The 12,166-nt window shown below is 67.3% G+C and overlaps 2 protein-coding genes across 8 annotated transcripts in view; one reads left to right on the top strand and one right to left on the bottom strand.

The window, feature by feature from the left end:
• The window catches only part of CLIC1 (chloride intracellular channel 1), a 19,252-nt gene extending 15,949 nt beyond the window's left edge, over positions 1–3,303 (bottom strand). The window contains exon 1 of the mRNA XM_073311854.2: positions 3,148–3,303. Coding sequence (XP_073167955.2) covers positions 3,148–3,177 — 30 coding nt within the window. The 5' untranslated portion in view covers positions 3,178–3,303. The remainder of the gene's footprint in view (positions 1–3,147) is intronic.
• SAPCD1 (suppressor APC domain containing 1) lies at positions 1,050–12,125 on the top strand. Of its 7 annotated transcripts, none has more exons than XM_073311847.2 (6): positions 1,050–2,399; positions 4,972–5,108; positions 7,877–7,999; positions 9,927–10,028; positions 10,239–10,335; positions 10,765–12,125. In XM_073311847.2, exons 1-6 carry the CDS (start codon positions 1,988–1,990, stop codon positions 11,028–11,030), a joined length of 1,137 nt encoding a protein of 378 aa, XP_073167948.1. In that variant the 5' UTR covers positions 1,050–1,987; the 3' UTR covers positions 11,031–12,125. The 7 variants fall into 7 exon arrangements, with proteins under 7 accessions (XP_073167948.1, XP_073167953.1, XP_073167947.1 ...); XM_073311852.2 differs by having other exon boundaries at positions 7,877–8,014; positions 10,769–10,857; XM_073311846.2 differs by having other exon boundaries at positions 1,052–2,399; positions 7,877–8,014.
• The last annotated feature ends 41 nt before the right edge of the window (positions 12,126–12,166 follow it).

Below are 12,166 nucleotides of genomic sequence, written 5' to 3'. Positions count from 1 at the left end.
CCCCAGCCCTGCCGGTGCCCCTCACTCCTGACCCACAGCCATGGGTCACTGGTTTTCTCTGCCACTTTCCTCCTTTGTCCTTAGGCTCCTCGGACTCCCAGTCCCAGATGCCGCGAGTGGCAGCTGCTATCTTGGCTGGGCCCATGTCCCCCCCGCCTCCGCCCCCCGGCGCCCAGGGGGAGATGAACAGACGGTCCCGGGGCCTGGAGCCGACAGCTGCTCTCTGCCAACCAGCCAGAGCCGGGAACTCAATCCGGAGGCGCCAGCCCTGGGGACCAGAGAGAGAAACAGCCAGACAGCGAACGGGGAAAGAGTCCCACTGGGCTGGCAGGGGCTGCGGGTCGGGAGTGTGGGGCACTGGCAGGGCTGTGGGGGGCAGGTCTGGGCTAGCAGGGGGCTGTGGGTCGGGAGTGAGGGACACCGGCAGAGCTGGGGGGCAGGGCCGGGCTGGCAGGGGGCTCTGGGTCGGGAGTGAGGGACACCGGCAGAGCTGGGGGGCAGGGCCGGGCTGGCAGGGGGCTGTGGGTCGGGAGTGAGGGACACCGGCAGAGCTGGGGGGCAGGGCCGGGCTGGCAGGGGGCTGTGGGTCGGGAGTGAGGGCACCGGCAGAGCTGGGGGGCAGGTCTGGGCTGGCAGGGGGCTGTGGGTCGGGAGTGAGGGCACCGGCAGAGCTGGGGGGCAGGTCTGGGCTGGCAGGGGGCTGTGGGTCGGGAGTGAGGGGACCGGCAGAGCTGGAGGGGGCAGGTCTGGGCTGGCAGGGGGCTGTGGGTCGGGAGTGAGGGCACCGGCAGAGCTGGGGGGCAGGGCTGGGCTGGCAGGGGGCTGTGGGTCGGGAGTGAGGGCCACCGGCAGAGCTGGGGGGCAGGTCTGGGCTGGCAGGGGGCTGTGGGTCGGGAGTGAGGGCACCGGCAGAGCTGGGGGGCAGGGCCGGGCTGGCAGGGGGCTGTGGGTCGGGAGTGAGGGGCCCGGCAGAGCTGGGGGGCAGGTCTGGGCTGGCAGGGGGCTGTGGGTCGGGAGTGAGGGCACCGGCAGAGCTGGGGGGCAGGGCCGGGCTGGCAGGGGGCTGTGGGTCGGGAGTGAGGGGCCCGGCAGAGCTGGGGGGAGCCTTGCCATCCATATGCTGCAGCGCTGCTACTGGCCACAAGGTGCCAGGCTTGTGCCACTCAACCTCCCTCCCCCTCCCCCAGCCCCCCCTCCCCTCCCCAGCCCCGTTCTCTGGGGGTCTCCCCGCAGGAGCCGGGGGCGGATTCTCCGGTCGGACAGAGGGTCCCGCTGCCCCCCGGGGGGAGGAGGAGGGCAGAGAGGGTGGGGTGTGATGGGGGGCGGGTGTGAGGGCGAGGGGTGGAAGGCCAGGGGGCACCACGGGGTGAGGGCCCCTCACTGCATGGCGGGTTACAGGGGCCACCACTCCCTGGCTTGGGCTGAGCTGGCTTCACAGTAGGTCCTACAATAACCAGCACGTCCGCGAAACCGGACCTCAACAAACCAGCCCCGCCCCAGCGCCTGGGGAGACCCTACCAGAACCAAACCATCCCACCCCACTTTTGATCTGGGAGACCCTACAACAACAAAGGGCACCCAGACCCAGGGAGCAGACAAAGGAGCGAAAGGGAAGGCAGCTGATGGGGGTAGGGGCTGGTTTCTTTGGGTCTCCCCGTCCCCCTCCAAGGGGTTGACCCCCTGGCCCCGATCCCGGGGTGGGGAAGGTTCATTAGCCGGAGCCGCTAATCAGCTGGCCTGGAGGATTAAGTGGACAGGCTGGTGAGTCACGTGGCTGGCTCCCAGCTGGGATCCCACCCCCCCTCGGCTCAGCCGCTCTGGCTCCGAGATGGGCTGGCGAGGGACGGACAGACGGACGAAGCCACCGCCACAGAGAGAACCCAGGCGTCCTGGCTCCCAGCCTCCCCTGCTCTAACCCACCAGACCCCACTCCCCTCCCAGAGAACCCAGGCGTCCTGGCTCCCAGTCCCCCAGCCCGCCCTGACCCATGACCTCCCTGGTTGCCTCCCCTCCCCCTGCTGCCCCCGAGGATCCTGCCCTGGGCCTGGCCCCACGGCTGCCCCGGCCCTTCCTCCGTAGCCTCCGGACCCTCTTCGAGATCCTGGACGAGCAGCGGAGTGGGGCCGTGCACCTGTCGGAGATCGAGAGCCGCTGGGGCCGGGGGGGCCCGGGCCTGAGCCCCCCGGGGGGGCCACAGCATGAGCTCCTGCCCCCCGGGGTGCTGCCTGCCCTGCAGCAGGTGGCAGGGCCCAGCGGGGGGTTCCTGAGCTTCCCCTGCCTAGTGGCGGGGCTGAGAATCGCGCTGCTCCGGGACCAGGAGGAGGAGCAGGGGCCCAGGGCGGAGGCGGCTGAGACCGGACACAACTCGGCGCAGGAGAGGACGAGCGGGGGCCAGACACGTGAGTGAGGGGGGCAGAGCGGGGGGCCTGGACTCCTGGGTTCTCTCCCTGACTCCAGAAAGGGAGTGGGGGCTAGTGGTTAGAGCAGAGGGGAGCTGGGAGCCCGGACACCTGGGTTCTCTCCCCAGCTTTGGGAGGGGAGTGGGGTCTAGTGGTTAGAGCAGGGGGGCTGGGAGCCAGGACGCCTGGGTTCTCGGAGGGGCAGGGGTTTGTGGGGAGGAAGACCCCGAGAGGCACAGTTGTCGGGGGTGAGGGGGGGGTTCAGACACACCCGGGGCCCTGCTCAGGCTCAGCAGGAAGCTGCCCCACTGGGGGCAGCCAAGAACTCAGGTTCTTGACCCCCCCCGGCTCCTTCTCAGCTCAGTGAGTGACCCCAAGGCCCCGGTGGCATCTCTCGCGGCTGGGGGTGATGGGGGGCGGGGGAAGATACTGGATCTGTATGGGAATGGATGGGGGGGATGGGCAGCCAGGAGGCTGTAGGGCCAGACACCCCCCCTTGGTCTCTCAGGCAGGAGGGGAGGGGGGCCTCAGCCTGGCAGCATACGGCCGGGGGCTTAGCAGGGCTGATCCTGTCTCCCCGGCCATGGAGAGCCCCAATCCTCTTAGAGCCGGGCCCGCGCCAGCCCCACGGCCAGCCAGAGCCCTGGGGAGCCGGCCCCACGGCGGGGGAGGGGCGAGCCGTGGATTTCCGGTACGAGAGGGGCCCAATTCTGCCCTAGTCCCCCCCACACACACCCTCGCCACCTACCCCAGCTCCCACGGGCGCTGCTCCGAGCATCTCTCCCCCCAGCCTGGCACCTGGGAGATTTCACTCGCTTTAAGCCGCAGATTAAGGCGTCTAATCCGACCCACCGGCCGGCCCAGCGCCAGCCCCAGCTGCCGCGGACGCCTCCCTTCCCGGATCGCCAGCCTTCGGCCCACGGAACACCCGCCGGAGAATACAAGCAGCCGCCCCGCCCCAGAGGTGGCTGCATCTCAGTGCTGGGTGAGGGGTCCCTGTATAACCAGCCGCCCCGCCCCAGAGGTGGCTGCATCTCAGTGCTGGGGGATGGGGCTCCCTCGGTGGCTGTATCTGCTCCAACCTGGGGCACGTGGCACTTTACCAGAGCCCGGCCCGCCAGGAGAAAAGGTTTGGGCTAAAGGTGACAGGGAAAGACCCGAATCCATGAGATCGATGGAGCTAAATGCACCTCGAACAGCCCGGGGCTGCGGGTCGGGAGGGAGGGGCACCGACAGGGCTGCGGGGGCAGGGCTGGGCTGGCAGGGGGCTGCGGGTCGGGAGGGAGGGGCACCGGCAGGGCTGGGCTGGCAGGGGGCTGCGGGTCGGGAGCGAGGGGCACCGGCAGGGCTGGGGGGCAGGACTGGGCTGGCAGGGGCCTGTGGGTCGGGAGCGAGGGGCACCGGCAGGGCTGCGGGGGCAGGGCCAGGCTGGCAGGGGGCTGTGGGTCGGGAGTGAGGGGCACCAGCAGGGCTGGGGGGCAGGGCTGGGCTGGGAGTGAGGGGCACCGGCAGGCTGGGGGGCAGGGCTGGGCTGGCAGGGGGCTGCGGGTCAGGAGTGAGGGGCACCGGCAGGGCTGCGGGGGCAGGGCCGGGCTGGCAGGGGGCTGCGGGTCGGGAGTGAGGGGCACCGGCAGGCTGGGGGGCAGGGCTGGGCTGGCAGGGGGCTGCGGGTCGGGAGTGAGGGGCACCGGCAGGGCTGCGGGGGCAGGGCCGGGCTGGCAGAGGGCTGCGGGTCGGGAGTGAGGGGCACCAGCAGGGCTGGGGGGCAGGGCTGGGCTGGCAGGGGGCTGCGGGTCGGGAGTGAGGGGCACCGGCAGGGCTGCGGGGGCAGGGCCGGGCTGGCAGGGGGCTGCGGGTCGGGAGTGAGGGGCACCGGCAGAGCTGCCTACGTGCGGCCCGGCATCGGGCAGACAGCTGTGTCCGTGGGGGGTGGGGGGGGGGCAGCGCCAGTCACTCCTGGCGCCGGGCCCCGGGCTACCCTGTTTCTGCTGAGTTGGCCGGGCTGGGCCAGAAGCCCCGGCTTTGTCCCTCGGTCTGTCTCCATGGGAACCCTGCCCCACGGGCCCCACGGCCCCTCAGCCAGCCCTCGAGGCTCCCATTCCCCTCAGTGCCCCCCCAGCCTCTCCCCCGCCCCTTGAATCCCTGCACCCCCCACCCCCACTTCTCTAGCACGCAGGGCTCTCCCAAGCCGAGGGGCTGAGACACATGGGGGGAGCCCAGGGCTGGGGCAGCAGGGGCTGCGGGTTGGGAGTGAGGGGCACCAGCGTGGGACACCCGCCCGTTAATTCCATTGACGAGGGGCGTATCCCTGTCTCCAATACGAGGATTTGTGCCCTCAGTTCAGGCCCAGCTGGGGAATCAATGAGGCCCTGTAATTAATTAGAGGTTTAATTACAGCAGCAAGGACAGGGCAAGGGGACAAAATCTCCCAGAGGGGACAGGCCCCATGCCCCGTTCCCTGCCCCCTGAGCCAGCCAGTCCCCGCCCTGGGGCCAGATGGGAGCTGACGCCCCCTAGAGGGCACAGGCCCCGCGCCCCAGGCTGGGGCTCACCCCCACCCTTCTCCCCGCAGGCGAGGGGGAGCCGAGGGGCGTGACCCGATCTCGCAGCATCAACAGCGCCCTGAGCCAGGCGGGGCAGCCCCGGAGCCTCCGAGTCCCGAAGGAGCCGCGACGCCACACGATCACCCACGGCATCGACTACGGGGCAGTGAGTCCCCCCTGCCCGGCCCGGCTCCCCACATCCCTGCCGGAGCCCCTCACTCCCGACCCGCAGCCCCTGGGCTCCCCACATCCCTGCCGGAGCCCCTCACTCCCGACCCGCGGCCCCCTGGGCTCCCCACATCCCTGCCGGAGCCCCTCACTCCCGACCCGCGGCCCCCTGGGCTCCCCACATCCCTGCCGGAGCCCCTCACTCCCGACCCGCGGCCCCCTGGGCTCCCCACATCCCTGCCGGAGCCCCTCACTCCCGACCCGCGGCCCCCTGGGCTCCCCACATCCCTGCCGGAGCCCCTCACTCCCGACCCGCGGCCCCCTGGGCTCCCCACATCCCTGCCGGAGCCCCTCACTCCCGACCCGCGGCCCCCTGGGCTCCCCACATCCCTGCCGGAGCCCCTCACTCCCGACCCGCGGCCCCCTGGGCTCCCCACATCCCTGCCGGTGCCCCTCACTCCCGAGCCGCGGCCCCCTGGGCTCCCCACATCCCTGCCGGAGCCCCTCACTCCCGACCCACAGCCCCTGCTAGCCCTGTCCCCCTTAGCTCTGCCAGAGCCCCTCACTCCCGACCCGCAGCCCCCTGGGCTCCCCACATCCCTGCCAGAGCCCCTCACTCCCGACCTGCAGCCCCCTGGGCTCCCCACATCCCTGCCTGTGCCCCTCACTCCCGACCCGCAGCCCCCTGCGCTCCCCACATCCCTGCCGGAGCCCCTCACTCCCGACCCGCAGCCCCCTGGGCTACCCACATCCCTGCTGGAGCCCCTCACTCCCGACCCGCGGCCCCCGGGCTCCCCACATCCCTGCCTGTGCCCCTCACTCCCGACCCGCGGCCCCCTGGGCTCCCCACATCCCAGCCGGAGCCCCTCACTCCCGACCCGTGGCCCCCTGGGCTCCCCACATCCATGCCGGAGCCCCTCACTCCCGACCCGCGGCCCCCTGGGCTCCCCACATCCCTGCCTGTGCCCCTCACTCCCGACCAGCGGCCCCCTGCGCTCCCCACATCCCTGCCGGAGCCCCTCACTCCCGACCCGCGGCCCCCTAGGCTCCCCACATCCCTGCCGGAGCCCCTCACTCCTGACCCACAGCCCCTGCTAGCCCTGTCCCCCTTAGCTCTGCCGGAGCCCCTCACTCCCGACCCGCAGCCCCCTGGGCTCCCCACATCCCTGCCGGAGCCCCTCACTCCCGACCCGCAGCCCCCTGGGCTCCCCACATCCCTGCCTGTGCCCCTCACTCCCGACCCGCAGCCCCCTGCGCTCCCCACATCCCTGCCGGAGCCCCTCACTCCCGACCCGCAGCCCCCTGGGCTACCCACATCCCTGCTGGAGCCCCTCACTCCTGACCCGCGGCCCCCTGGGCTCCCCTCAGCCCTGCTGGAGCCCCTCACTCCCGACCCGCAGCCCCCTGCGCTCCCCACATCCCTGCCGGAGCCCCTCACTCCCGACCCGCGGCCCCCTGGGCTCCCCACATCCCTGCCGGAGCCCCTCACTCCCGACCCGCGGCCCCCTGGGCTCCCCACATCCCTGCCGGAGCCCCTCACTCCCGACCCGCAGCCCCCTGGGCTCCCCACATCCCTGCCGGTGCCCCTCACTCCCGACCCACAGCACCCTGGACTCCCCCATGCCCTGCCAGTGCCCCTCACTCCCAACCCGCAGCCCCCCTGGGATATTTGTGGGACGTGCTGGTGTTCTCTTCTGGGGAAGAACAGACATAATTAGTGAAGTCTTAGAGGATGGGGGGGAATGGGGCCAGGGCCTGTCCCTCTGGGGGGCGCCGGCTCCCATCAGCCCCAGGGCGGGGACTGGCTGGCTCATGGGGGTGGGGAATGGGGCCTGTCCGCTCTAGGGCTGGCAGGGGGACGGTTTCTTTCCGTCCCCATCTCCCTGGCTAGCCGGGCGGAAGCCGGGGCTTAGGGCCATTGTCTCTGGGCGGGAAGCGATGCTGGGCGGCTTAGCAGGGCACAGGCCCCCCCCCAGACTGGGCTCCCCCGGGGGGGCCGGGCCCCTCAGTCAGTGCCGGGCTGGGCTGCCGAGCGGAGCAGGGCAGAGAGGAGTGGGGTGAAGGGGCCAGCGCAGACGGGGAAGGACACGGGGCCCCCCCACCGGCCCCCGCACCCCGCCATGCAGCGCAGCCCCCTGCTGTCGCTGCTGCTGGCCCCTGCGGCCGTGCAACGGGGCTACACCATCCTCATCCTGCCCCTGGGCACCGGGCTGGGCAGCTGGGAGGCGGAGCACTTCTTCCTGTGGGTGAGTGACAACCCCGCCCCCGGGAACCCAGGCGTCCGGGGCGCCCCGCTCTAGCCACCAGCCCCCACTCCCCTCCCAGAGCCAGGGAGAGAACCCAGGAGTCCGGGCTCCCAGCCCCCCTGCTATAACCACTAGACCCCACTCCCCTCCCAGAGCCGGGGAGAGAACCCAGGAGTCCTGGCTCCCGGAGCCCCCCTGCTGTACCCACTAGACCCCACTCCCCTCCCAGAGCCGGGGAGAGAACCCAGGCGTCCTGGCTCCCAGAGCCCCCCTGCTGTACCCACTAGACCCCACTCCCCTCCCCCAGCCGGGGAGAGAACCCAGGAGTCCTGGCTCCCAGAGCCCCCCTGCTGTACCCACTAGACCCCACTCCCCTCCCCCAGCCGGGGAGAGAACCCAGGAGTCCGGGCTCCCAGAGCCCCCCTGCTGTACCCACCAGACCCCACTCCCCTCCCCCAGCCGGGGAGAGAACCCAGGCGTCCGGGCGCCCCGCCCCCCGCTGACCCCCATCTGCCCCCAGCTGCAGCGCCGGCAGGCCCAGGAGCGGGAGCGGGACGCGCTGCTGCAGGGGCTGGATCTCGCCGAGCGCCTGCGGGGCTGGTACCGGCGCCACCTGCTGGAGGCCCAGCGCAAGCAGGAGCAGGTGGGGGCGGAGCCGGTACGTACCAACGCCCCCTAACGGGAGGGGGGGAGAATGGGTCAGTTCATTGTCTTTGGGGGGGTTGGGAGGGGTCAGACCAGTCCACTGTCACAATGGGGGGTGGTTGCGTCCGGTGGTTTTAATTGAGGGGTGGGCAATAGGAGCAGTCAATTGTTTTTCATGGGGGTGGATAAATCTATTGTTAGCCTGGGGAACATGGATCAAACCATTTTTATTGGAAGGGGGGATGGATTAATCCATTGTTATCGTGGGGGGGACTGGATTGATCTGTTAGTATTAATTAGGGGATGGGGATGGATCGATTTTTGGGGTGGATCAAACCATTGTGATTAGAACGGGGATGGATCAGTCCATTGTGAACAAGGGGGGGGTGGAAGGATCAGTCCATTAGGATGATGGGGGCAATAGATTGGTCCATTGTCATGAATAGGGTGGTAATGGAGCAGTCTGTTGTTACTGTGGGGGAAGCAGAGCACAGTCCACTGTGTAAAGTGTGATGGGAGTGGTTTGGTCCATTATTAATAATGGGGGGGATGGAGCGGTCCATTGTGTTTAGTAGGGGAGTGGAGAGAAGAGATTATTTCATTATTACTGTATAGAAGGGGCAGGTGTCCGGTTTTCAACTGGAACGCCCGGTCGAAAAGGGACCCGGGCGACTCCGGTCAGCACCACAGACTGGGCCATTAAAAGTCTGGTCGTGGCTGCTGTGGGGCCAAGGCAGGCTCCCTACCTGTTCTGGGGCACCGCACTGCACCCTGGAAGCTGCCAGCAAGTCCAGCTCCTTGGGGGGGAGGGGGGAGTGGGATGGACTCCGGGGGTCTGCACGCTGCCCCCACCCTGAGCACCGGCTCTGTACTCGCATTGGCCAGGAACCGTGGGGGGAGAGCGGCGCATGGAGCCTCCTGGCCCCCCGCTCCAAGACCCGGACCTGCTGGCTGCTCCCGGGGTGCAGCGTGGTGCCCCAGGACAGGCAGGGAGCCTGCCTGAGCCCCCCCGCCCATCGTGGCACTGACTGGGAGCCCGAGCCCAGAGCCTCCTCCCACACCCTGAACCCCTCACTCACGGCCCCACCCCACAGCCCTTACCCCTTCTGTCATCCCAACCCCCTGCCTCAACCCACAGCCCCCCCCCCGCACTCCAAATCCCTCGGCCCCACCCCACAACCTGGAGCCCCCTCCTGCACCCCCCAACCCCACCCCAGAGCCCACACCCCCAGGTGAAGCCCTCAGCCCCTCCCACACCCCAACCCCCTGGCCCAGGCCAGTGAAAGTGAGTGAGGGTGGGGGAGAGCGAGCCACGGAGGGAAGGGGAAACGAGGTGAGTGGGGGAGCGGGCCAGGGGCTGGGCTAGAGGGTTTGGTTTTGTGCGACCAGAAAGTTGGCAGCCCTAAGAGGGGTGGGTTGTTCTGTTGTTATAAAGAGTAGGTGGGGGTCAGCGGGGTGGATCAGTCCATTGTTATATGGAGGGGGAATGGATTGGTCCATTGTTACCATTAGGGGTGAACGGACTGGACCATTGCCACAGTCTCATGGAGGGGAAATGGACCGATCCATTGTAATGGCTGTGGGACAGATGGGTCCACAGTATTATTGGGAGGAGGCAATGGGTCATTTCATTCTTATTATTAGGGGGATGAGGGGGTGGAACAATCCATTGTTACTGGTGGAGAATATTGGATCATTTCATAATGATTTAGTGTGGATGGATCATTCCACTGTTTAGCGTTGGGGGGAGTGAAACGGATCATTCCATTGTTCCCATGACAGAGGGGCAAACTGTGATATGGGATTCAGTGGGTCAGCCCAAGCTGCCCATGGTGGATACAGGGGACCCAGACGTCCGGCAGGTGACCTGCACGCTCGTTGCAGGAATTTTCCCCTATTGACTATTTCTCCTCACTGCCTCCCAGGATTATTTCCCAGATTCCTGCCCCAATCAGAGCTGCCTCCTGCTGGCCAAGATCCAGGAGGTGAATCTCGGGCTGCGAAACCTACTAGCCAGCCCTGGAAAGGTCAGCGCAGCCGTGGCGGGAGTGAGGGGCACCAGCAGAGCTGGGGGCGGGGAGGGCAGGGAGCCCAGGGCCGGGCAGCAGGGGGCTGCGGGTTGGGAGTGAGGGGCACAGAGCTATTCACTCTCTTAGCTGGTATGAAAAGGGACTCAACTGATCTGTTCCCCCCCATCCCGGCTTCCAGGCTGACCCTCGCCCCTGCTTCCCCTCCAGCCGGTTTGGGGCCCCCCTTGTCCAGGCGGGGAAGCAGCAGGCATTGCAGCAGCAAGCCGTGAGCGTGCTGAAGGAGCAGAACCGGCTCCTCATCAAGGTACGGAGGCGGCCATGGGCCTGGGAGGGGAAATTCGGGCCTCAGAAAATGGCAGCAGAGAAGGGTTCAAGGTGGCCAACTCCGCAAAGTCCGCCCTGCCCCCCTCCGTGCGGGGCAATGGGTCAAGCTGGCCGACGCGCCAGGGGCCTCTGCGCTGCCCCCTGGTGGCTCTGCTGGCTGAGAAGTCGCATCCCCCGGTGGCCCCCAGATCATCCTGCTCCTAGAGTGGGGCAGGGGGAGAGAGTCAAGGTGGCCGACCCCCCCGAGCTCTGCTTGGGGCAAGGTTGGGTTTGAGGCCCGGCTTCGAGAAGGGGGGCGGAGGTGCCGACCTATGAGCTTGGGGGGGGGAGGGCAACGAGGGGAGAGCTCTTGGCTGCCACGGTTGGGAAGTGGGTTCAAGATGGCCACCTCCCGCGTCTTCATCGCCAGGCAGCCAGGAGGTGAGGCAAGGAGGCAGCACCACCCACTGGCCGCCCGAGGAGCCCGCGCTTCCCATCCTGGGGGGCGGCTGCGGGGCCAGGCCAATATGGCCGCCCGAGCGTGACCGCTGTCCTCTCGGCGGCAGGAGGTGTCGGAGAAGAGCGACCGCATCGCCCAGCTGGAGCAGGAGAAGGCGGCTCTGTGCAGGCAACTCCAGGAGAGCCGGGGCTACCGGCTGCCCAGCCACAAGGAGTCCACCTTCATCTGACGGATGAGGTCACTTCCTCCCGCAGACCTACGTGACGGTCACTTCCTGTCTCACACCAGCCGGACCCAAGTCACTTCCTTCTGAGAGAAAAGACGTAATTTTCTCCCGGTGCAATGACATCACTTCCTATCGTTCTCCCAGGGCCACTGAGGTCACTTCCTTCTGCTCCACCCCCCCAATGCACAATGAAGTCATTTCCTGCTGGACCTGGAAGCAACTAGCTCACTTCCTCCTCTGGTCCTATTCTGTCATTTCTTCCTTCCTGTCAGTGGTCCATGATGTCACACTCCTGATGGTATGACATCATCTTCAGACGCTGCTGACATCACTTCCTCTTCAGAGCCTTTAGTGTCACTTCCTCTCCCTCTTCCTCGCCGTTTCTGATGATGTCACTGACTTCTTCACTTCCTGTCCCTTCTTCCGCCAACCCTTGTGTGGTTGCTTCCTGGTCAATTCCAACCCCATCCCACCCTCTGAGGTCACGGCCTTTCTCGTGGACACACACACACACCCCATGATGTCACACTCCTGGCATCTGGGAGCCTCCAGGTGACATCACTTCCCATTTTGACAGGCTGGTCTCCCAGACTGGGGAGTGGGGGGAACAACAGTGAAGGATTATGGGTAACAAGAGGTCTAATAACCGACTGTCCAAAGAGGTTTTTAATGGGGAATACCCACACTGCTTTGCACCAGCATGACCTTTGGCTATAGATCTATGGGGTCCCCACCCCACCGCCCCACACACACGCGTACACACACCCGTCAACCCGTACTTTTACTCTTGTGCATTCTCAGGGTTCCCTGGGGGGGGTGATATATTGTCTCTGTCTAAGTGCCCTCTAGTGGCTGGATTCAGCCCTGCACGTGTGTCATTAGCCCTCTAGAGCTAAAAGCTGATGGGGATTCTCCTTCCACCACCTTCCTTTACCCACAGCATCCCTTTGACAACACATAGTGTGAGCTTTAACCTCTGTGTTAGCCCCCGTCCTCCCCCACTTCAGACAATGGATGTGGGGGGGAGACTCCTCCGCGGTATTTATTCTAACGGCTGTAAATAAATTGATTGCAATTAATATAATAAACTTGGTCAAAAGGAAAAGGACAGAATTCAAGCTTCACCTCTGCATTCAATGTCCCATT

The sequence above is a fragment of the Lepidochelys kempii genome, chromosome 14 (assembly GCF_965140285.1).
Source record: "Lepidochelys kempii isolate rLepKem1 chromosome 14, rLepKem1.hap1, whole genome shotgun sequence".
Classification (NCBI taxonomy): Eukaryota; Metazoa; Chordata; order Testudines; family Cheloniidae; genus Lepidochelys; species Lepidochelys kempii.
This window is presented reverse-complemented; position numbering and strand designations above follow the sequence as displayed.